The 24,101-nt window shown below is 46.0% G+C and overlaps 2 protein-coding genes across 4 annotated transcripts in view; one reads left to right on the top strand and one right to left on the bottom strand.

The window, feature by feature from the left end:
- Positions 1–2,224, top strand: part of ZYX (zyxin) — a gene marked incomplete at its 5' end in the record, with an annotated part of 32,446 nt that extends 30,222 nt beyond the window's left edge. For both annotated transcript variants that reach the window (XM_083718865.1, XM_083718866.1), the window contains 3 exons: positions 615–793; positions 935–1,055; positions 1,153–2,224. In XM_083718865.1, the coding sequence (XP_083574991.1) occupies positions 615–793; positions 935–1,055; positions 1,153–1,263 (411 nt within the window). In that variant the 3' untranslated portion in view covers positions 1,264–2,224. The remainder of the gene's footprint in view (positions 1–614; positions 794–934; positions 1,056–1,152) is intronic.
- Positions 2,225–6,992: 4,768 nt separating this feature from the next.
- The window catches only part of EPHA1 (EPH receptor A1), a 79,982-nt gene continuing 62,873 nt past the window's right edge, over positions 6,993–24,101 (bottom strand). For both annotated transcript variants that reach the window (XM_083718628.1, XM_083718627.1), the window contains exons 8-18: positions 23,355–23,514; positions 20,087–20,180; positions 19,916–19,971; positions 17,960–18,082; positions 17,686–17,871; positions 16,586–16,647; positions 15,347–15,556; positions 13,592–13,741; positions 11,945–12,138; positions 10,864–11,019; positions 6,993–7,929 (exon numbers count right to left, since the gene is read on the bottom strand). In XM_083718628.1, the coding sequence (XP_083574754.1) occupies positions 7,851–7,929; positions 10,864–11,019; positions 11,945–12,138; positions 13,592–13,741; positions 15,347–15,556; positions 16,586–16,647; positions 17,686–17,871; positions 17,960–18,082; positions 19,916–19,971; positions 20,087–20,180; positions 23,355–23,514 (1,470 nt within the window). In that variant the 3' untranslated portion in view covers positions 6,993–7,850. The remainder of the gene's footprint in view (positions 7,930–10,863; positions 11,020–11,944; positions 12,139–13,591; positions 13,742–15,346; positions 15,557–16,585; positions 16,648–17,685; positions 17,872–17,959; positions 18,083–19,915; positions 19,972–20,086; positions 20,181–23,354; positions 23,515–24,101) is intronic.

The raw sequence follows: 24,101 nt of genomic DNA, 5'->3' as shown, positions 1-24,101 counted from the left end.
TGGTTAACTATACCAATCACTATTCCATTATTGCATCCATCAAAACTTATTTACACTGTTGAATTTATCTCAACGCTGCCAGCATTTTCAGCTGTGTACAATTATTTCCCATATATTTAGTAAACGTTTTCCAAACCTCTTTAAACCTACGTTCTTCTTGTTCTCTTATTCTGTATGTTAAGTCTGCAAGTTGTGCATATTCTGTCAACTTAGGTTTGCGTTATTCTTTAGTTGGGACCTCGCTCATTTTCCATTTTTTGGGCTAACAAAACACAGGCTGCAGTAGTAGCATACCTAAATAACCTTTTTTGACACCTGGGAATTTCAGTCTGAATTATCCCCAACAGAAAGGACTATGGGGTTTTTTTTGGGAATGTACATTAAAACATCCCCCCCCCCAATTCATTATGGATCATTTCCCCATACATTGATATCTGTTCTGTACGTTTGTCAGTGTCTCACCTTAAAGTAGGGCACGTTCATGAGGCAGCCTGTGCCCCACAGCTCAGGGATTGAGTGCACCCTATAATCTCTTCCTCTGACATGTCTCCACAAATGGTTCCGTTTCTGGAGGGCCAGCCTCCTTCATTTCTGACCCTGTTTTTGTTCTTCAGGGCACCCTGGAGAAGTGTTGTGTGTGCAAGCAAACGATCACAGACAGGATGCTGCGAGCCACAGGCAATTCCTACCACCCTCAGTGCTTCACCTGTGTGGTGTGCCACAAAGCCCTCGAGGGAGCCTCCTTCATTGTGGACAAAGCCAACCAGCCACATTGCGTGGACGACTATCACAGGTGGGTGACCTCCTCTTTCATTTCCTGCGTCTTCTTCCTCCCACTTCACCTGGGACCTTCATGACTTGACCAGAACAAGTCTGGCCTAGGAGTTTGAAACCGAAAGTTCGAGCCCTCATACCGCCTCTTCTGTGCTTGCAGAAAATACGCCCCACGATGCTCTGTGTGTGCTGAGCCCATCATGCCAGAGCCCGGAAAGGATGAGACCGTCCGCGTGGTAGCCCTGGAGAAGAACTTCCACATGAAATGTTACCGCTGTGAGGTGAGCCAATTCCCTTCTCCCCTTCCTGCCAGTCCCTCGTTGACATTTCTGCCGCCTCAGTGGCGTTGATTCTCCCTTTTCTCCCTCACTTTTTCAGGATTGTGGAAAGCCCCTTTCCATCGAAGCAGATGACAATGGCTGTTTCCCCCTGGACGGGCACGTGCTGTGTAGAAAATGTCACACCACACGCGCCAAAGCTGCGGTCTAAGGACCTTGGATCAGGATGTGCCCTTGATGTGCTTCCCCATCCCCACCCAGCCCAGTCAGTGGGCCTGATTTTCCTCTGTGCTGTCTCTGGTCATTCCTCTCCCCCCCTCCCCTCAAAACCCACAATGCATTTTTACTTAGAAAGAGTCTGTCTGGCAATATCTCCTTCCACCTAAGGACTCTTCCCACTTCCCATCTGTGTTTCCTTTTTTCCTTTTAACCTGCCCCTTCCAAGACTGGGTGTTCCTTAACTCCTTGCCTAGTCTGGCCACAGTATATTATTCTAGACTTTGCAGAAAGTGAGGTGGAATTGCTATAAGCCCTGCAGTCCTTTTACTTACTAAATAATAAAGTAATCTTAGAGGAAAAGTCTGGATCTGCTATGTCCCCTGACCCTGCAAAATGCTGTCCTCTGTTCAGGTATGGAACACAACCCAACTAATGGGACTATTTTTTTAAACCCTTACTTTTGGCGATGGACAGAGTCTGCTCTACAGGATGATGATATAAATGAATCTCCTTCTTCTGTGCTGGACTTGTGTGCCTGAATGGTTCTCCTTGCTAGCAAGGAGTTTATGGACCAGTTCCCCCAGACCCCAGAATTATGGTGGCCCCAGTTATTTTTTCCCCTCTGTGGTGCTTTGGCCTAGCAACTTCTGTATAGCAAACTATCCAAAGGACTACTCCTCTGTTTACAACATGTTTTGTCGAACTGGGAGTGTGGTGTGACCGGGAATGGTCCCGAATTGATGCTGAGAAAGGCACCCTCATCTGAGTTTATTCGTTTGCAGGCTACATGTGATGGGTGACTTTGCTGGTGTGTGTTTTTGGCACAGTCAATGGAACAGAGCCTCAATCCCTGGGCTGGACTGAACAAGCATCTTCAATATTGTCTGTCCCAGCCACTGTTTGCATTAATAAAATTTGTGTTGGGTCGTTCCCCCCCCCCCATTATAACTTCAGCCTTTCTGTGGTGTGTGTTGTGGCTGGGGTGGGTCAGAGAGAGATCATTGCTAAACTACCCAGCAGTGAATCCATTCTCCCTCCATCTCATTTCAGGGGGTTGGACTAGATGACTCTCAAGGCCCCTTCCAATTCTATGGTTCTCTGATTTTCTTTCCTAATGATTCCTAGCATGGATCCTGCCTTTTCACAGCCACTGCACACTGGGTTGACATCTTCATCAAACTATCTACCATGACCCCAAGATCTCATTCCTGGTCTTGTCACTTCCAGTTCAGCTCAATAGTATATGTGAAGTTAAGATTTTTTTTTGCCCCAACATCACTCAACCCTTTTTTACATTGACTTCCATTTGCCTTTTTACTCTCCATTCATTCTGTTCGGAGTGGTCCTTCTGGAGTTCTGCAATCCTTTTTTTTTTTTTTTTTTTGCCTCTGTATCCAATTAGATGCATCATTTGGCAGAGAGAAAATTGCTGCTTCTTGCTAAGCTTTTCTCCTGCTACTGCTCTTCCTCAGTTTGTTGGCAGTGTTCTCAGTGGTGTTTCCTGTCTATACAGCGGCACCTCGGGTTAAGTACTTAATTCGTTCTGGAGGTTCGTTCTTAACCTGAAACTGTTCTTAACCTGAAGCACCACTTTAGCTAATAGGGCCTCCTGCTGCTGCCACGCCGCCAGCACGTGATTTCTGTTCTCATCCTGAAGCAAAGTTCTTAACCTGAAGCACTATTTCTGGGTTAGCGGAGTCTGTAATCTGAAGCATATGTAACCTGAAGCGTATGTAACCCAAGGTACCACTGTACATTCTTTTCTTCATCTTCAAAAGAAGTCGTCATTTTGTGGATCTCAGCTGCATCTCATCCCCTACTCTCATTGAGTAATACAGTGGTACCTCAGCTTACAGATGCTTCAGGTTTATAGACGCTTCAGGTTACAGACTCCACTAACCCAGAAATAGTACCTCGGGTTAAGAACTTTGCTTCAGGGTGAGAACAGATTGTTCTCCGGCGGCATGGTGACAGCGAGAGGCCCCATTAGCTAAAGTGGTGCTTCAGGATTTTCAGCCGCTGTGATTGACGTCCACGTCCAGCCCTCTGAAGCATTGCTGGGCTAGAAAAGCAGGTTAGCTTTGCTGAGTGGCACATGTGGCCAGGACTGCAACCCCAGGGCCACTCCCTCTTCTGAGAGAGGGAAGTTAAACACCAAACTACTATTGGTAATGTCTGGACACTAGTTGAATGAATACAGACTGAATAGTCATAGGCTTAAAGATAAGGAAGGCGGAAAATGTCATTACCTTTTTAAAAAAGCAATGCCTTGGGTGATAACTAAGTCCCAGGATAGCTCAGTTGGTAGAGCTTGAGACTCCTGGTCTTGGGTCATGGATTTGAGCTCTACGTTGGGCAAGATTCCTTCATTGCAGGGGGCGTTGAACTGGATGGACTTTCATCAATAGAAATGTGAATTATGCCGATTTGTAGTAGATCTACTTGGAATATGACTGAGTTGATACTTGATCAGTGGACTTGAGTGACTGAGTGTGCTATAGTTTGAGATCGCCCATTTACATATTCTTTAAAAATTGGGGGGGGGGGGGTTAAGTATCCTTGTTTTGATGAGGGCTATAACATGCACGACCCTACAAAGCGGAACTCCAGCAGTGCAGAGTAGCTCACCAGTGGCTCTTGTTTTTTGTTTTAAAAGAAGCCTGTTTCTGCTGCTGACCTAGGACTACATTTGCTTGCCGTCTCCATAGAGGCTTTAAGAATCCTGTAACAGTATATGTTGTTAAACTGTGGACTCTAGTGTAGCACTGATTTTAGCCAGGGCAATGTTTATTCCGCCCCGCCCCCTTGAATTTTTTTTCGCCATTTGTGCAGAAAACACACAGCTTGCAGAATTGGGCTTTCTGCGAGGACCCAGTTTATTTTAAAAGAAAAACAGGTTTATAAATCTCCTGACGTTGATGCCAGACTCAGAAACTCAAAAAAAGCCAAACTCTGCACTCTAGGCATATTTTGCATGTTTGCAGGCATCTATTGAATTTAAGATATACGTCCAAGCACACACAGCCCTCCTTGTAATTTATTCTGTCTTTGGTACTGGATCTGGGTACGAGAAGTTTAAGAGTTAAAAGACTGTGCTCTAGCCCAAAGCCACACACCACCTTCTGCATGTACTTGACATCTAACACAAATAGCAAAAGTCCAAAGTGGAGGAGCCTGGCAAATGTTTGCACAGTGTTTAGCTTGTTTGTTCAGGTGAAGTTCAGTTTCGTTCAGCAGCCCCTCGATCTCTTTGTTTCGTTGCTGCCTGCGTCTTGGGAGCTGAAGAGACCCTTCAGATAACTTGACTTTAATGCACTGAGCCTGTGTCCCGACTGAAGGCTGCTGCGGGAGACAGCTCTCTGCAGGGGTGAGATTACTCTCCCCACCTCTTTTAAGGCTCCTTGGCTCACACCACCAGGCTCTTCCAACTTTGCTTTGAGATGGAGGTTTCTTCCGTGGTCCTCCCATTCTTTGGGCAGCTCATTATACCTCTGCTTAATCTGGAGTCCTTCAGCATAGATAACTCTGAAGGTTACAAGAAAAGAAACCATACAGCCAATAAAAAATAAAAAAATGGTAGCTTGGAGGAAATGAATGTTCGCATTGAATGACAAGTTTCTTGTTTTGGAGGCTGGGAAGGAAATTGATAGCAGAAGCCATCTGCTGAGTGGGAGGCCTAATGCTGCTAACACTTAACCAGCTGAACTTTGCTCTCTGACACGATCTTTTGAGAAGGAAAGATCCCTAGGCCTGATCCCTGTAGGCTTTTTCAAACTTCTTCTTCAGGTCCTGTTAGTAGATGTAGTTTTGGAAGAGTTATGCAGATGGTAAACATGCATAACAATAGTTTTTGTACTGATGGATAGTACTTGTTTCAAGTTGACCCCATTAGTCCAGCAGAAGCTTTTGATGAGTCCCTAAGCTGTAAGTGGTGGTGGGTAGACACACTGTTTCAATAAGACCTTTCTAGTTCAACTGCACTGGGTATGTTAAATTGGGCAGATCTGGTTTCTGCAATCTTTCTTAATTGACATCAATATATAAAAACCGTCCCAAACTTGCCCGGCCTAGGGTTCAAAGTTCACAGACTTGTGGAGGAGTTCAGTAGGTGGAAAACTCATTTTTCTATAGGTCCAACAGTGTAGGGCATAATGTTTATGGACAAGGTGATGAGAAACCAGTTCTATGGTACAAAATGGTACCCTTAGGCTGCTGCTTGACTCTTGCAGCTTGATTAGTACCACATCTTAAAAGCAGTGAATGCATTTCAGGATTCAAGCAATGGACATTGGAGTGCCCATGGGGCATGGGCATTGCCACTCCTTGCCAGATCAGTGCCCAGTCCATAAGAGTGCCTACTGAAAAGCTACAGTACCATATTGGGATGGCTTGCATTTCTAAAGTGATAGAACTATAGTCCTTTATGTATTACCCTTGTTAAAACTAATTCAGTGGGCATGCAATTCTGAGGAACGTGTCATTTTGGACCTGATCAGAAGGCTGGGAGAGGAGGAATGTGACTCAGTTTTCAGCCACATTGTAGGAAGATGCTGCAGGTTACTGTATTTTTTGCTCTATAAGACTCACTTTTTCCCTCCTAAAAAGTAAGGGGAAATGTGTGTGTGTGTCTTATGGAGCGAATGCAGGCTGTGCAGCTATCCCAGAAGCCAGAACAGCAAGAGGGATTGCTGCTTTCACTGCACAGTGATCCCTCTTGCTGTTCTGGCTTCTGAGATTCAGAATATATTTTTTTCTTGTTTTCCTCCTCCAAAAACTAGGCGCGTCTTGTGGTCTGGTGCGTCTTATAGAGTGAAAAATGTGGTATATGTTCAGTTCAGTAAGTTCCTGTTTGGTAAACGATTATCTACATTCAACCGGAAATCATTCGCTAGTAGACAGTATTACCCCTCCTCTACCCCTTTTTCTTGTTTTTCCTTGGATGCATAGAGAATAGCTATCCTAATATGACTTTACAGAGTTTGATCCTATAGGTATGGCAGTTACACAGTCTGGTTACTGCTTTGTTAAATTCCCTTCTTATCTTATGTACCCTACAAGGCTACTGCTTCGACTGTGCTTTAAATTTCTTCTTTGCAACTGGAACTGGTCATTGGCTTCTGAACTACATTAAACACTGTCCTCACTAATTTAGGGCTTCAACCTTCAGGACACTGTGTGACTTACTTCTGAGTAAGTACAGAGTTGGTGTCTATGTCAGGTTCTTTATGCTCTTAACATCTCTCTCACACCCTGCACATAACTGGTGCTTTGCATATAAATGGTAACAGTGCCTTTATTTTAAATGTATTTTGACTCCTTTTTACCAGTTCTTCTTTGCCTAGGGGCTGTTGTGTTATGTCTTGGCTGGATGGGGGAAAAGGTCCAGGGCTCTGCACTTTGATTTGCATGACAAACAATGCTGTTAACTTTTTCTCTTCAACACAACCACTAAAAGGTAAAGGATCTCTGCACTCTTTTTCATCTGATTATCCAAGGTACTCAGATGCTTTTCCTTAACCTTGAATATTTCTTTGAAAAGGAGCAAAGGTAGCTATCATTTTGTTTCGTTTTTAAAAAGCTGTAATCCTATAAGGGTAACTTTATGTTAAAGGTAGTTCTCCCTCCTTTGAGAAGGCCGCAAGTCCTGCTTTTAAGTTTTGTGGAACCCAGTAGACAGCCGACTTAATAAAGGGCTGATCCATATATAATAAAAGCCATGGCACAGATTGGATACTTTTATTTACAAAACCATATATACAACACACAACCCCAGGTCCGGGTTTTCTTTCTGACCTCCCCATCCTGCTATTTTAAATATATATAGGCAACATCCTCAACTTGAGGAAGCAAAGCTCTCTGGAGTATGTGGTGCCTAACTGTAAACAAGCCATTTTTGCTCTTAGGACTGGGCTCCAGGAGAGAAAACAAGACACATAAGCAACAAGGGGAGCAATATAAATTTGATCTAACGCTGTGTGATAAAGGCAAGTCCAGGCCACTGAGCTAAGGTACAAGGTAGGCAGTCTTGGCCCCAGGAACTGTGCAAACAATGGCAAGTCCAGTCCCCTCCCCAATCCCTGAGTCTTCAAGCACAACTTTTGCATTTGAAGGGACCCCTTATTGCTAGATAATGGCTTTGCCGGCAGAATGGTTTCAGCTCTGCTTATAATTTTAAGTACACCTTGCTTCCTTAGTCACTATGAAATGCGACGGGCAGAGTGGCTGCTGCGGGAGTAGAAACACAAGAACTAAACAAGAGGTGGCGAGACAGAAAATGAGAGAGAAGCAGGGAGTTTGCATTTTAAGCGCTGGCCACTTCTCTGGCGTTAGTATCTGCAGGGAGCCTCGTGGAGTGTTGCTTTCTGCATTGGGAAGCGCAAGTCCCAACCTGTGCGCTATGGGGCACAAGGAATGCTGGTGGTGCACATGCTGCAGACTCTGCCATCAGCTCTCAGAGCCCCAGGCCAATGCTTGCTGCGCCACTGCAAGATCGCCTCAGTCCGTTCCCCTTCTCTTCTCCTTGTTCTGCTGGGCTCTGTGGCGTTGGGTTCAGTGACAGCTTGGTGATGCGAGACCCCATCACTCTTTGAAGCCTTGGATGCTGCACAGAATACGCTTCTGGTGGCCAGGAAGAGTCACACCCATTTGCTTCAAGTCCCTTGGAAAAAACAGGAGGGGAGAAAGATTAGCTGCCTTGTTTAGCAGGTGAGGGATGTGGGTGGCACTGTGGGTTAAACCACAGAGCCTAGGACTTGCTGATCAGAAGGTCAGCGGTTCGAATCCCTGCGAAGGGGTGAGCTTCCGTTGCTCAGTCCCTGCTCCTGCCAACCCAGCAGTTCGAAAGCATGTCAAGTGCAAGTAGATAAATAGGCACCACTCTGGTGGGAAGGTAAACGGCGTTTCCGTGCGCTGCTCTGGTTCGCCAGAAATGGCTTAGTCATGCTGGCCACATGACGCGGAAGCTGTACGCCGGCTCCCTCGGTCAGTAAAGCGAGATGAGCGCCGCAACCCCAGTCGGCCACGACTGGACCTAATGGTCAGGGGTCCCTTTACCCTTTACTTTTACTTTAGCAGGTGAAGAGAGATTGAGACTGCTAGACAAGCAGAGGGTTTCATAAAGCTGTAGCACCTTAAGAAACCTCTGTCCCCTTTCCCCACCACTTGTTGGTTTTTTTTATTAATAAATTTTATTAGTATTTTCCACACATAAACATGAAAAATATCAAAAAATAACAATACACAAAACACAAAGACCAACATACAAAAAAACCACAAATCCATATCTTACAAGTTAATAATATAAACACTAAAAAGAAAAACAAACATGGTCTTTCCCCACCACCTGTTATGTGTCCTACCAAAGTCCATTCCTAGAAATTCAGCTGAGCTCAAGGCGCAGACCCAGCTCAGAAATATCACCATTTCCAGTTGCTGTCTCACAAGGTGGATCTGGCAAAACTCTCTGCAAGTTGGGAGTCAGACAACATATTTTAGAGCGCTTGGAGGTGTTATGGCAGATCCCAAAAAAGACATGTTAATTCACTGGGAAGGTGATAAAAGAGCTTCAGGAAGCTGAATTTGTAGGACGGCAAGCACAACGCAAAACTATGGGCAGAACCTGCAAAAGTGTCACTCTGCTAAAACATAGTATATCATCCGTAAAACTAAATATACTAAGATGCACAAATACAATCTTACACAATGCAGCAATTCCTTAGCAGTGTAATGGATGCCAGCAGTTATCTTAACTGTCTCATGTGAATTTTGGTATGCTGGTGCTAATTCCTTGGTTCCATATGATTATTTTCATATGTGTCCAGTATTTTGGTATGCGTTAGTGATTTTATCTTATGCTCTTAATAGAAGACCATGCTTATTACTTCTGCAAATATTTCTTACATATCCAGCTCGCCAATGAATCCTATGCCTGCTCACTAGGGAGGAGGTCCCATTGAAATCAGTTCTTGAGTAAACCTTTGCTAGGATCTTTTTTTATCATGCTGACTTCTCTGGCCAGCTTTTGCAGATTTTTGAAGCCTTACAGAAACCTATACAGTGGCACCTCGGGTTACAGACGCTTCAGGTTACAGACTCCGCTGACCCAAAAATAGTGCCATGGGTTAAGAACTTTGCTTCAGGATGAGAACAGAAATTGTGCAGCGGCGGTGCAGAGGCAGCAGGAGGCCCCATTAGCTAAAGTAGTGATTCAGGTTAAGCACAGTTTCAGGTTAAGAACGGACCTCCAGAACAAATTAAGTTCTTAACCTGAGGTACCACTGTAAAACCTGTTTCACCAGAGTCAATTGTGAGGCAGGAGGGAGTAAATGAATAGGTAAATTGCCCTATTCAAACCACCTTCATTTCTGAAGGCGGGGGGCGGGAGGGGGGGAAGAACCACCCTCCTTGTTTTCAGCCTCACTACCAGCCCACATACAAAATGAGATTGTGATGGAGATGGCTCTAGCTCAGAGCTGAGGAACCTTTGCCCCCCCCCCCCATGTTGTTAGACCCTCAACTCCCATCACCCTTGTTGATGCTATCTGGGCCTGACAGCAGCTGGGAGTCTGACAACATCTGGAAGGCCAAAGGTTAACCAGGCCTCTTAACTCACATATTCTCTGCTCTCCAACAAGGCATTACTGTGACTCTTTCTGATTATGCTCTGACTTAAGCTGTTGGTTCTCTGCTTGCTTTTCAACCACAGCAACAGACTCCATTGGGCAATCATGAGCTAGATAGAAGGATCTATCTCACTCTTGTCTTTACAAGCAGCAGGAGAATGTCTCTCTCTCCATCTTCTGGCCAGGATTTTGGCCTTTTATTGGCCCTCCTCTCGTCCTTGAATTATAGCTTAACACAGAGAAAGTGAGCACATGAAACCTTTTCCTGGTCACTCAGCCTCTGCACCAGGAAAGGCTGCGGTATCTGCTCAATGTCGGCACGGAACCCAGATAAAAGAGAGCAGGGTGAGAAAAGAAGCTGGCAACCCTAAGAACAGCTATAATGAGAAGTGCTTGTAGAGGGGTACAAGCTTGGTAGTTAAGGAATCAGCGGACAGGCAGAGAGATAGAGAGATTCTTTTGCTGATCCTGTGCATATGAATTTCTTTGTAAAGGTAAAAGGACTCGTGGATGCTTAAGTCCAGTCAAAGGCAACTATGGGGTTGTGGTGCTCGTCTCGCTTTCAGGCCGAGGGAGCCGGCGTTTGTCCACAGACAGCTTTCTGGGTCATGTGGCCAGCATGACTAAACCGCTTCTGGCGCAACGGAAAACCGTGACAGAAGCCAGAAAGCACAGAAACACCATTTACTTTCCCGCCACAGCAGTACCTATTTATCTACTTGCACTGGTGTGCTTACGAACTGCTAGGTTGGCAGGAGCTGGGATGGAGCAACGGGAGCTCACCTTCTGATAAGGAAGTCCAAAAAGGCTCAGTGGTTCAGACCACAGCACCACCCACGTCCCTGAATGTCTTTGTATGCTGTGGGGAAGTGCAATAGGTACAGTGGCACCTAGCTGCATGTCCTCCCTTCCCTCTCCTCTCTTCTGCCCTGGAAGAGTAGAATCCCAAATTCAGGGTGCCCAGTGCTTACTCGGCAGAAAGCTCCAGGACAGATTCCATGGTGTTCAGGCCGGCAGTGCGGAAGTTGATGATGTAGCGCTTCATGCGGATGGATTCCAACCACTCTGGGATAGACCGATAAGGAATCCCATCAGAGCCACTGCAGCTGGGGAGGCGGAGCGTCACCCTGGGGATTGATAGGCATTTTCAGACCTGGTGCGACACTTAAAATGAATGCATTTCATGAGAAGACCAGCACGTCCCACCCCCCCTTCTGATGGAGCTGGAGAGAAATGTCTACCCTTTACCCAGGGGGCATTTATGGCATCCCATAGACTAGCATGGAGAAGCTGCTGTGGCACTTGATGCAACCCAGGCTGGCACTGATGCCACAAACACATTGAAGGGCAGGGAACAACTCTGCAGACGTGCTCCAAAAGCACAGAATGCGAGGGGTGTACAGAATTCAGTATGCAGGGAATAAGCCAGGCCCAAACAAAAGAGATTATCCAGCTATGCATAATTGGGCCTGGCAACATCTTTATCCAGTTTTAGGTGCCAGGCAAATCCTTTCCTCCTGAGCTTTGGCTCCTTAATTTGAAGGGTGGCATTGCCTCTTCTAGTGGGGCGGGACCTCTGGTCCTCCCTTTGTGTTTTTAAGTTTTTAATGTTGGTTTTTAATGAAAGCCACTTTGAATTAACTTGGTAAGAAAAGTGACTAACAAATAATATATATAAATACAGTGGTACCTTGGTTCTCAAACTTAATCTGTTCCAGGAGTCCATTCCACTCCCAAAACTGTTCAAAAACCAAGGCGCGGCTTCCGATTGGCTGCAGGAGCTTCCTGCACTCAAGCGGAAGGAAGCCGCATCAGACGTTCGGCTTCCAAAAAAAGTTTGCAAACCGGAACTCTTACTTCCGGGTTTGCAGTGTTCGGGAACCGATTTGTTTGACAACTAACTAAGCCTTTCAAGAACACTGTAAGACCGCATGTAGAATTTAGCTTTTTTTTTTATTCTTCCCCTTTGTGTGTGTGTGTGTGTGTGCCCGTGTGCATGCACACAAATTTACACAGCTCTGCCCCTTAAATATTGCCCTGCATATCACTTACCTGGGGTCAAAGTCGGCTACAGTTCGAAGCAGATGTGGACTGGAGATGAAGTGCTCTAGCTGAGCGAAGATCTCCCGGAAGCGGGGCCTCCGGGTCCGGTCATATGACCAACACACCTTCATGATCTCGTAAAGGACGGATGGGCAGTCCACAGGTGGGGGGAGCCGATACCCATCCTCTATGCTCTTCATCACCTGTTCCAGGTAAAACACAAGATCACTGTGAACAGGGCAAACATTCCTTAGAACACAGCTACCTAAGAAACTGGAGTTGAGGGCCACTTTCTCAGGAGGGTAATGTCTAAATATTGGGAAATCCTTTGGAATTAGAACTGCCACATTTAATCCATTTGATTAATTTGTTAAAAACGTATAAGCTAAGGAGGTCACCATATTCTTCTGTTAAAAGTAATTCCGATACAAGTTGAACAGCAAAAGTTATGGATGAGTGGCATCTTAGAAAATGCATCTGTTTCTGCATCTTTGAGAAGGAGAAATGCTTCTTAAAGGAGAGATGCTGCTACTGTGATAGATGTATGTCATTTGAAAGCAGTGTGTGAGGTTCCCTTCTAAACTGCTGGGCCGTATCCAAAACTTGAGCTTTGCTGGTAACAAGAGTTTCCTCTCCCTCCCAGAGCTTCACACTTTTTCTCTGCTTTTTTCAGGGACTATGTCCGAGTACACAATTTTCCTCTGGAGCTCTTTAAAGCTCATTCAGAGCAAACAGCAATCCACAGAAAGCCCGAATTGACATTTGCTCCAATTGAGCGCTAAAGAGCAGGCTTCTGAGGTGAAAGCTTGGGGCAAAACAAAACCACACTCAGACACTGAGCTTTTAAGCACGGACCTGTGACTGGAAAGAGCAGAGGGAAAGTAGACAAGTCCCCTGTCCTCTCCAGCCCCTAGTAAAGGTAAAGGGACCCCTGACCATTAGGTCCAGTCGTGGCCGACTCTGGGGTTGCGATGCTCATCTCGCTTTATTGGCCTAGGGAGCTGGCGTACAGCTTCCGGGTCATGTGGCCAGCATGACTAAGCCGCTTCTGGCGAACCAGAGCAGCGCATGGAAACGCTGTTTACCTTTCCGCCGGAGCTGTACCTATTTATCTACTTGCACTTTAACGTGCTTTCAAACTGCTAGGTTGGCAGGAGCAGGGACTGAGCAACGGGAGCTCACCCCGTTGCGGGGATTCGAACCGCCAACCTTCTGATTGGCAAGCCCTAGGCTCTGTGGTTTAACCCACAGAGCCACCCATGCCCCCTCCAGCCCCTGCATGCCCCCAAAATCAACTTCAGTGGGTTGGGAGATCCTCCAAAGTGGATTTGGGAGTGTATTGAGAAGAGGAAATAGAAGCCCTACTGCACCCCCAGATTTATGCTGGCAGAGCACTGGACGCAACCCATTGTTTTTTCTCCTATGCAGATTTAATCAAATTGGTTAATGTACTGAAACTCATGACTAATGGATCTCAATTGGCTGCCCAACTATGGCTGCTCCCTTCAGGAAAGTAGGAAACGGAATTTTCGGCCATGGGGAAATCTGGAAACGTGTTCTTTATTCTTTATTATGATCTATTCTAGTTCAGCTCCAGCTCTGCTAATCCAGGAGGCGGTTTCCTTGCTCAATAAGCGTTTCCCTTGACCCTCTTACCTCCTGATTGGTCATATCCCCATATGGCTTGTCGCCATAGGACAGCACCTCCCACATGACAATGCCAAAACTCCAGATATCACTGGCTGAGGTGAAGATTCGATGGGCAATAGCTTCAGGTGCTGTCCATCGGATAGGGATCTTGCCACCCTGTTGAAAAAGAGGTTGCAACTGTGAAATGGAAACTACAGTTTGGCTATTCAACTGCAATCTAGGAGCCCACAAAGCCACTCCCTTCCTCCTTCCCCAGGGTAGAAAAAAGATGTGAAACACACACATGTAAGCAAGCAAAATGTGGCGTTGCCAGAAGCTCAAGTTGGTGTTCCTTGGAACCTTGGATCATAAAGTTTCCATTTTGTTTGAATGTAGCGGGAAGTAATTTATCAAGAGGCAGAGGGCAAAATCCAGGTTTCTTGACAAAATTCTCTATTGACATAGAAACGTCCCCAACCCAGCTAGACTTGGACCTCCTGAGGAGGCAAATGTCCAAGCTCCCTTGAGGTCCAATATTATCAATTGCCTACTTAATTAAAGAGTAGGATATTAGTAGTACTGGAAAGCATTAAACCTCTTTTAGTTCAAACCTGGAAATCACTCTTCCAACATCATCCTTTCATATCCATCAAGCCCCTCCCTTCCTATAATGGTCCTGCCCCTATTTGAGTCTCCACGTCTCAGTTCTTTAAAGTATGTTATATTTCTGGCAGACATCCCAGCCAGGGTCGTGTTGGATGCTCATCTTCATATCCTTGGACCCTGGTGCCCATTCTCCGACAAAACTGAAAAGGATTGGTGAAGTTCTCCTCTCTCTGACTACATTTCAGACTTTAATCGTCTTCTTCCTTCTGCCTCTTGATACCAAAGTCATGTTGTACAGCCCCTTCTTTCTCTTTCCCTCTCAGTTCCTGGAAAGTTTTCCACTGTTCAATTACCATTTTTTTTGTACTTTAAAAAAATAAAACTTTATTTCTGAGAATGCTCTGACTTGGTCTGTGTTACTCCCTTAAGTACCGTATTTTTCGCTCTGTAAGACGCACCAGACCACAAGACACACCTAGATTTTGGAGGAGGAAAACAAGAAAAAAAATATTCTGAATCTCAGAAGCAAGAACAGCAAGAGGGATCGCTGCGCAGTGAAAGCAGCAATCCCTCTTGCTGTTCTGGCTTCTGGGATAGCTGCGCAGCCTGCATTCGCTCCATAAGACGCACACACATTTCCCCTTACTTTTTAGGAGGGAAAAAGTGAGTCTTATAGAGCAAAAATTACAGTACTTTATATAGGCATTTCACCATACCCAGTCTAAACAATCAGAAAGTTACCTGCCATTTGGCTCATTGGAGTTCTGAGTAAGTGCATTAGTTTTGGCCCAGCTCTACAAGAGAAACAGCAGCCTGTCTTCTGCTGGCACAGAGCCAAGGTCACACGGGAGGAAAAGTTGCCTTAATACAACAACTGACCTAAATGTCCCAGTTATTTGTGCATCTTGATATATCACCAGCTAAACATTGCAAATACTGATATATCACAATGTCTGAAATAAGGATGGAGTTATGAGGAGAGGCATTGGCTGGCTTCACAGTTTTTCCCATGCTGTGATTCTTGCGTAGCGCACACACACACACATCAATATATTGCCAGGTGAAAAACTATGAAACCAATATCACGATATGGACTTCAAACCAGTTTTGGATAATATATTGATACATCGCCCAGCCCTACTCCCTACTTTATTTATCTTGTTTTCATAATTTTACCTTCGTTTCGTAAGTTCCCTCCACGTCGTTTTCTAATATCCGAGAAAGACCAAAATCTGAAACCTTGCACTGAAGGTTATGAGACACCAGAATGTTGCGGGCCGCCAGGTCCCGGTGCACATAGTTGCGGTCTGACAGGTAGGTCATTCCCGAGGCAATGCCCTGCAGCATCGTCACAAGCTGCACCGAACTGAACTTATCCATGTTCTCCTGAAACACAAACACAGGCACAAAGAAAAGTCTTCTCACTGTGCTTAGCCGCTTGTTTCACAGTGAAGAATGCAGTTTCGGAATTGCCATGGCAGTGAAACGTTATAAAGGTAAAGGGACCCCTGACCATTAGGTTCAGTCGTGGCCGACTCTGGGGTTGCGGCGCTCATCTCGCTTTACTGGCCTAGGGAGCCGGCATATAGCTTCCGGGTCATGTGGCCAGCATGACTGAGCCACTTTTGGCGAACCAGAGCAGCGCACGGAAACGCCGTTTACCTTCCCGCCGGAGCGGTACCTATTTATCTACTTGCACTTTGACGTGCTTTTGAACTGCTAGGTTGGCAAGAGCTGGGACCAAGCAACGGGAGCTCACCCCGTCGCGGGGATTCGAATCGCCGACCTTCTGATCAGCAAGTCCTAGGCTCTGTGGCCACCCTAGCCTGTGTCCCACCAAAAAACAAATACAGTGTGCAACAGTCATGGACTGTGGTTTGCCAGCCCTTTGCTTCTTAGTCCCAGATAGACCACAAAATCTGGGGGGGGGGGTGTGTCTGGAGTTCCTGATGGGCTGGTGGATATGGCTGATGGATATGGCCCAGTCGGTCACAACATATCCAGGCATGACCCGAGATACTCAGTTCCCAAGAATATCCAGCCATTCAAGGTAAGAGATTCCAAGGTGGCTAATATAAATTAAATCTTATCAAATTAATCTAAAACAACAACAACAACCACCCTCAATAATGCTAAAAGAAAACTGCAGAAAACAACTCAGGCTCCAGCACTTCGTAGTGGCATTGGGGAATGACATGGCTAAATACTCCTCCATGCAAAAATAAAAAAGTGTGCATATAGAAAACGATTTGGCATTGGGACGGGTTCTAGCTGACCCTTCTCTCTCCAACGTGCTCATTTTCTTAGGTTGAATTTCCTTTTGCATGGAGTCTCCACCTGCAATCTGAATTAATACAGCTCTGATACAGTTTTAGCAACCGGCGATGCCTAAGTGACTGACGAAAAAGGACTCACACGTAAGAAGGTGTCCAGAGCCCCATTTTCCATGTATTCTGTGATAATCATCATTGGGTGTCCTGGGAAGAAAAAAGAAAATAAAATAAAATTACTTGTGCTGCCCTCACCTTACTTCCCTTCGGCTGGCAGTGGCTCTCTGGGCTTCCCCCCCAAATCCAAATGGAAAAGTCATTTTAATCTTTTGAACACATGAAGCTTCTAGTCCCTATTATTATTATTATTATTATTATTATTATAATGGAATAAGTATATAAACTTTAGAAGACATCTGAAGGCAGCCCTGCGTAGGAAAGCTTTTTAATGTTGGTGTTTTATTATGTTTTTATGCATGTTGGAAGCCACTCAGAGTGGCTGGGGCAACCCAGTCAGATGGGCAAGGTACAAAAAAAATAAAAATATTATTATTATTATTCTCATTGGAGATGCCAAGGACTGAATCTGGTAGCTCCCACATGCTGCTCCAGTACCTTCCACAGAAGCCTCACAATCACTGGTGATTCCATGTAGTCCCATTCCACCACCAGGCGCTCCTGCCCCATCATGTTACCTTTGAAGGTGACCCGGAAACTACAATTAATCCAGAATGCGGCAGCTAGACTGGTGACTGGGAGTGGCCGCCGAGACCATATAACACCGGTCTTGAAAGACCTACATTGGCTCCCAGTACGTTTCTGAGCACAATTCAAAGTGTTGGTGCTGACCTTTAAAGCCCTAAACGGCCTCGGTCCAGTATATCTGAAGGAGCGTCTCCACCCCCATCGTTCTACCCGGACACTGAGGTCCAGCACCAAGGGCCTTCTGGCAGTTCCCTCGCTGAGAGAAGCCAAGTTACAGGGAACCAGGCAGAGGGCCTTCTTGGTAGTGGCGCCCTCCCTGTGGAACGCCCTCCCACCAGATGTCAAAGAGAACAACAACTACCAGACTTTAGAAGACATCTGAAGGCAGCCCTGTTTAGGGAAGCTTTTAGTGTTTGATGTATTACAGTATTTTAATATTTTTTTGGAAGCTGCCCAGAGTGGCTGGGGAAGCCCAGCCAGATGGGCGGGGTATAAAAAATAAAAAATAAATTATTATTATTATTATGGCTGAGCCCTTACGTTTTGTAACGACTCCTTCCAAGCGGACAATGTTGGGGTGATTGAACTGGCCCATGATCGTCGCCTCGCGCAAGAAGTTCCACCATGTTGAGTCTGAGTAAGTTGACTTCAAGGTCTTGATGGCCACCACGACACGTTCCTTCCCTGGGAAACGCAGGTTCCCACAGTAGACCTCCCCAAACTCGCCTGTGAAGAGGAAAGAAAAAGCGGGTATTAGGGATATAGAAAAAGGGGATCTCCTGACCAGAGAGGGCAGAATCCTCATGATACACACCTTCACCAATAACAGTCTCCATGGTGACAACAGATGGGTCTAGCTCTTTTGTGAATTCTAGGACTCCTCTGCTGGGATCGTCATAGGGCTGGAGGTCAACGTATGGCTTCAACCAAATCTCATCTGTAATAAAGAGCCATCTGTTAAGTTGTGGGTGAACATATCAGACGACACAGCGATTCTTCAAACAGCTCTTGTTTATTCACAGACCAGAACAGAACTGAACTGAAGGGTTCAGTCAGCCTGCTTATATAGAGCTCCAGTACAACGTAACTGTAACAATTTTCTAAAACTATCCAATCACTGAACGTCACTTTCGATCCCTTATTTGCATAACTATCTACAGTATCCCCCTGCTGGCCCAGGGTGAGAACTTCAGTACATAACACCATCACTGTAAACGATTTCTGCACAAAGGTTTTGCGGCTCTTTCGGTACAGTAAGACACAAGAATTCCCCCAGCCAACATCACAGCCCTAAACGTATTGGCTTGGGAAAGTAAATCTCACTGTGTAAGGTTACAGCCTAAAGCTACTAGAGCAAATGTACTGAAGCTGAAGGAGAACAGGAAAAGTTGCCAAGTTTTAAAAGCACTGAATTTTGCCTGCAAAGGAAGAAACAAAAGCACACTTTGGAGTGTGCTCCTAATTCTTCCTTCGAAGCACCTGCACCTTGAACTCTCCCATGCCCAATGCCACATGCGACATCAGGTGCTGGAAGGATGAGCATGGATCACCCAATCTCCTAAGATCTGAGGCCCTAACTAGGCCTGAGTGCTGTGGTTTCCCTATGACCGTGCTAGGAAAAATATAGAAGAGGACTTCAGATGGACAATTGTGGGGGAAACAGAGTCATGGATAATAATAATAATAATTTATTATTTGTACCCCGCCCATCTGGCTGGGTTTCCCCAGCCACTCTGGGCAGCTTCCAAAAAAATATTAAAATACTGCAATACATCAAACACTAAAAGCTTCCCTAAACAGGGCTGCCTTCAGATGTCTTCTAAAGTCTGGTAGTTGTTGTTCTCTTTGACTACCAAGAATGGATGAAAAGTAAGGTGGAAATTCGTTCAAGGTTATAGACACAGGGAGAAGTGGGCTGTGGTGGTGGTGGCGGTGGTGAATGAGCAATAATATCCCAGGCTTCTTGCCTGGATATTCAGCTTTAATTTTATTTTAAAGATTTTAGATCAGGGTAGTCCAACAAGCGAGGTCTTATAGTGAGGTCCTCAGCAACATTTGACGCATCCCCAGTCCATGGCTGGGCTTGGGTAGGAGGCGTGAGGGCTCTGGCAGGATCCTGGAGGGGAGGAGGTAAGTCCTAAGATTTGGAAGACTCTTGTTTGATTCTAAAATTTAATTGTGTTAATTGTGAGATTTATTTTGCAAAACCAGTAAAAATCATTTTTTAAAAAAGGGGGCCTGTCGTGTATCGCGTATATGTGATGTCACAGTGTGATGTCATGCTGCCGGGAGGAGACCGAGCACTCTGAAGGAGCCAGCTGCTGAAGCTGCAACACGCAATGTGTGTGATGGCGCATGGCAGGGCCCCTCAACACTGAGCTGTCCCGGTCTCTTTCCAAGAAATATTGAAGAGGCTGAAGACAAAGCGGCCCCTTAGAGTTGGTGGGCCTGAGTGTGAGCTTGTGCTTGGCAATATTTATCTGGACTTCAGATTGAGGGACGTAGCATGGAGGAGGGGAGGAATTTGGAGCAGAAGTACACCTGCTGAGGAAAAGTTAATCATCACTCTCCCTGCACACACACACACACACACACACACACACACACACACGCCCCCCCAAAAAAACTCTGCACTACTGACCATCCCCATCAAAGTGGCTTTTGATATTCTCAAATGCTCGTCTGGCTGGTCTGCATGTTACATGTAGTTTGGGGCTCTGAACTCCTAAGCCTTTCACCTCCTCTGCCTTTCCTGACTCCAGGCACTCACCTCGGTCGTAGCCGGATTGCTTGTGGCATCGCCGGGCTCCACGTCGGTAAGAGTGCCTAAAACAGATAAGGATAAACTTCAGAACAGAGATGGTATAACCATCCAGAGCACAGAACAAACCAAATAACAATGCCCAGGATTCCCTCCACCCTCGCGAACCGCCATCTCTACCTTCGGCAAACAAGGAGACCGACAACCAGACCGATAAACAGCAGAACTCCAAAGATTATGCTGACAATCACTCCTCCAGAGGGCATTCCAGTGTCTGCAAGAGCAAAACGCAGGTTATAGACACCGTTCCAGCGCCAGGCCACCCTAGCCAGAGCTCACCACTCCTGAAATATATCTGGATTTCCATAGGGATTCAGAGTAACTGTATGCATAGGTATGTGAAAGCGTGGGATTTGTTTCAACCATATGTAAGGAAAAGTAATGAAGAAGTGGCATTTACGCTTAGAGCCCAATGTCCAATAACGCACCACCTTTGCTTCCGATTTTGCAGAGTACAGACCACAAATTATTTTGTCTATTTTGTGCACATAAATGCTACTTACATGTTTCCTACAATGTATATAACCCCATTCCCCCCAGTAGTGATGTATGGAAGTGAAAGCTGGACTATAAAGAAGGCTGATCGCCGAAGAATTGATGCTTTTGAATTATGGTGCTGGAGACTCTTGAGAGTCCCATGGACTGCAAGAAGATTAAACCTTTCCATTCTGAAGGAAACCAGCCCTGAGTGCTCACTAGAAGGACAGATCCTGAAGCTGAGGCTCCAATACTTTGGCCACCTCATGAGAAGAGAAGACTCCCTGGAAAAGACCCTGATGTTGGGAAAGATGGAGGGCACAAGGAGAAGGGGACGACAGAGGACGAGATGGTTGGACAGTGTTCTTGAAGCTACCAGCATAAGTTTGACCAAAATGCGGGAGGCAGTGGAAGACAGGAGAGCCTGGCATGCTCTGGTCCATGGGGTCACGAAGAGTCGGACATGACTAAATGACTAAACAACAACAACAACAGCCCCATTCCCCAGGCAGGCACGTCAGCCCCAGGCAAACACAATCCTGATACTTTTTGTGCTTTAATATACACAGAAAGTGAACGAGTATTAAACCCCAACGCAAACAGTGAGCACCCTGGATGTTCTCTTGCTGCCCTATTTATCAAAACTCTTTATCTATAAATACCTGATCTGAGAGGTCATTGGAAGGACTTGAGGAGCTGAACTGTTATGAAGTGTATGCTCATGATGTCAATGCCAAATTTATCCCAAATGCTTTCTTCAGTATTTACGTTGGGTATGGAACCACTAGTAAGTGAGTGGCTCGGCTGGATCCCAATTACACTTTCAGTACTGAGTGCTGTGTGGATAATTTTTTAAAGTGCATTTTGGTCTTTTCTTCGAAACAATGGTTGGCGTTATCCTAAGTTCTGGTTTCCTAAAATGCCTTTGCTGACCTTATTTATCTCATCCAAGGGCTACAGTGGGGAGTGGATGGGTTTCAGAGAAGTTTCATACAGCCATTGTTCTTAGCAAATTTTGTGGCATGTTTATGCCACAGCAAATGCACAAGGTGTGCCAACAGACCCTCTCAGGTGTTAGGACCAGCAGAGAGGGCCCTCTTGGTAGTTCTAGCTCCCTCAGAAGTTTGGGGGTGTGGTGGCCCAGGATAAAGTATTCTCTGTGACAGCCTCTACATTCCCTGGTCCTGAATGGGGTAACTGTGCCCCTGAAGGACCAGGTGCACAGCCTGGGAGTCATTTTGGACTCACAGCTGTCCATGGAGGCACAGGTTAATTCTGTGTCCAGGGCGGCTGTCTACCAGCTCCACCTGGTACACAGGCTAAGACCCTACCTGCCCCGGACTGTCTCGCCAGAGTAGTGCATGCTCTAGTTATCTCCCGCTTGGACTACTGCCATGCGCTCTACGCGGGGCTACCTTTGAAGGTGACCCAGAAACTGCAATTAATCCAGAATGCAGCAGCAAGACTGGTGACTGGGAGTGGCCGCCGGGACCACATAACACCGGTTCTGAGAGATCTGCATTGGCTCCCAGTACGTTTCTGAGCACAATTCAAAGTGTTGGTGCTGACCTTGAAAGCCCTAAACGGCCTCGGTCCAGTATACCTGAAGGAGCGTCTCCACCCCCATCGTTCTGCCCGGACACTGAGATCCAGCACCGAGGGCCTTCTGGCGGTTCCCTCATTGCAAGAAGTAAGGTTACAGGGAACAAGACAGAGGGCCTTCTCGGTAGTGGCGCCCACCCTGTGGAACACCCTGCCTTCCGATGTGAAGGAAATAAGCAGCTATCCTATCTTTAAAAGACATCTGAAGGAAGTTTTTAATATTTAATGCTGTACTGTTTTTAACACTTGATTGGAAGCCGCCCAGAGTGGCTGGGGAAACTCAGCCAGATGGGCGGAGTATAAATAATAAATTATTATTATTATTACTACATTGTGGAATTCTCTCCCCACAAGAGGTGTGTCTGGCTTCTTTACAGCTTTGGGTGGATGCTGTCAATGTGCCTCTTTATCCTGGCCTCTGCTATCTTATCAGCACCCAACCTATTCTTGTGACTTGTCTTAACTGTTTTTTTCTTATGAATTTTAAGTTGTTGTAACCTGTTCTGGGACCTGTGGGTGAAGAGAAAGTAATAAATTTAGCAACAAGAGGCACTAGAAAGCCACAGTAAGTAGGGTTTGCAGGTTCATTTCTCCAGGAGTTTAGGCACATAGACTTGCCCCACACAGTTTATGCATTCATTGCAGGAAGCTGGTGTAACAAAGAGGGGAGCAAATACGACTGCTGCATGAAACAGCTCTCAGTCTCCAAAGGGAAGTCGTTTGCATTTAGTTTTAGTTTTGCAATGCAGATGTGAAAGCATTTCTAATTACCATGCCGAAAAACCAAACAGTATATTAGTAAAACAATTTAAAAAGGAAGCTGCGACAGTATCTGGATGCCTCCTAGAAACTTATATATTGAGCACCCATCCTGATTTGTTTGTGCAGAGACTATAAATAAACTGTTATCCTACACTTTATAATGCATTTCCACATCACTTTCCTAACAGCAAAAAAGTATGACCTCAGGTGTTTTAGAGCTCATTGAGTAAAAAAGATTGTACAGGAATGCTACCATATAATGCCTGGAAAAGTTGCAAGTAAGTGTGTGTATGTATGTGTAAGTTTGTTCCATTTTCCTTATCTTCCTTATGAAAATCCACATACACCAGTGGTGTAATGGTAGGTAATGTCACAAACAGCAACTTCAGGGATGGGGTGACTTCCTTAAGAAAAACAGCTTGGAGTGGGTGGAAAATTAGCTTCCTACACTTGCAACACAATCACAGTTCCTTGCATCTAGTTTAGTCCCAAATCCATTAGCAAGAATCCCTCCTTTACAAACAAAGTGAGGCATCAAGGGGTCTACCTTGTGGAAGAGTGCGGAATTCCTGTTCCTGGGAATATGGCCCAGCGACAGAGTCTGTGATGGAGCGCACGCGCATCAGGTAAGCTGTGTCAGGCTGCAGATTTGCCAAAGTTACTTGGGGTTCCTGGAGGTGCTGGACAGTGTAGTGCTTCTCTTCTCCCTGCAAAACAATTCCGCTGTGCTATAGCAAGGGTTAGGGACGTGGGTGGCACTGTGGGTTAAACCACAGAGCCTAGGACTTGCCAATCAGAAGGTCAGTGGTTCGAATCCCCACGACGGGGTGAGCTCCCGTTGCTCGTCCCTGCTCCTGCCAACCTAGCAGTTCGAAAGCATGTCAAAGTGCAAGTAGATAAATAGCTACCGCTCCGGCGGGAAGGTAAACGGTGTTTCCGTGCGCTGCTCTGGTTCGCCAGAAGCGGCTTAGTCATGCTGGCCACATGACCCGGAAGCTGGACGCCGGCTCCCTTGGCCAATAAAGCGAGATGAGCGCCGCAACCCCAGAGTCGGTCACGACTGGACCTAATGGTCAGGAGTCCCTTTACCTTTATAGCAAGGGTTGCGAACCTTTCTGGCCCAGGAGTCAAGATCTTTAGCACCCACCTGTTCATCACCTGAATTCATAATAATGGCATCAGGTATCTGACAGGTAGGTTATCCCACCCACCTGCCAAAGTTGGTCCATGGGGGTGCGGGGAGAGGTAACAGCCAAGCAGGACTGAACTCCCCGTGCTTCAGCTGATGTGCAGG

This window comes from Podarcis gaigeae, assembly GCF_964106915.1.
Source record: "Podarcis gaigeae genome assembly, chromosome: 17".
Taxonomy (NCBI): Eukaryota; Metazoa; Chordata; class Lepidosauria; order Squamata; family Lacertidae; genus Podarcis; species Podarcis gaigeae.
This window is presented reverse-complemented; position numbering and strand designations above follow the sequence as displayed.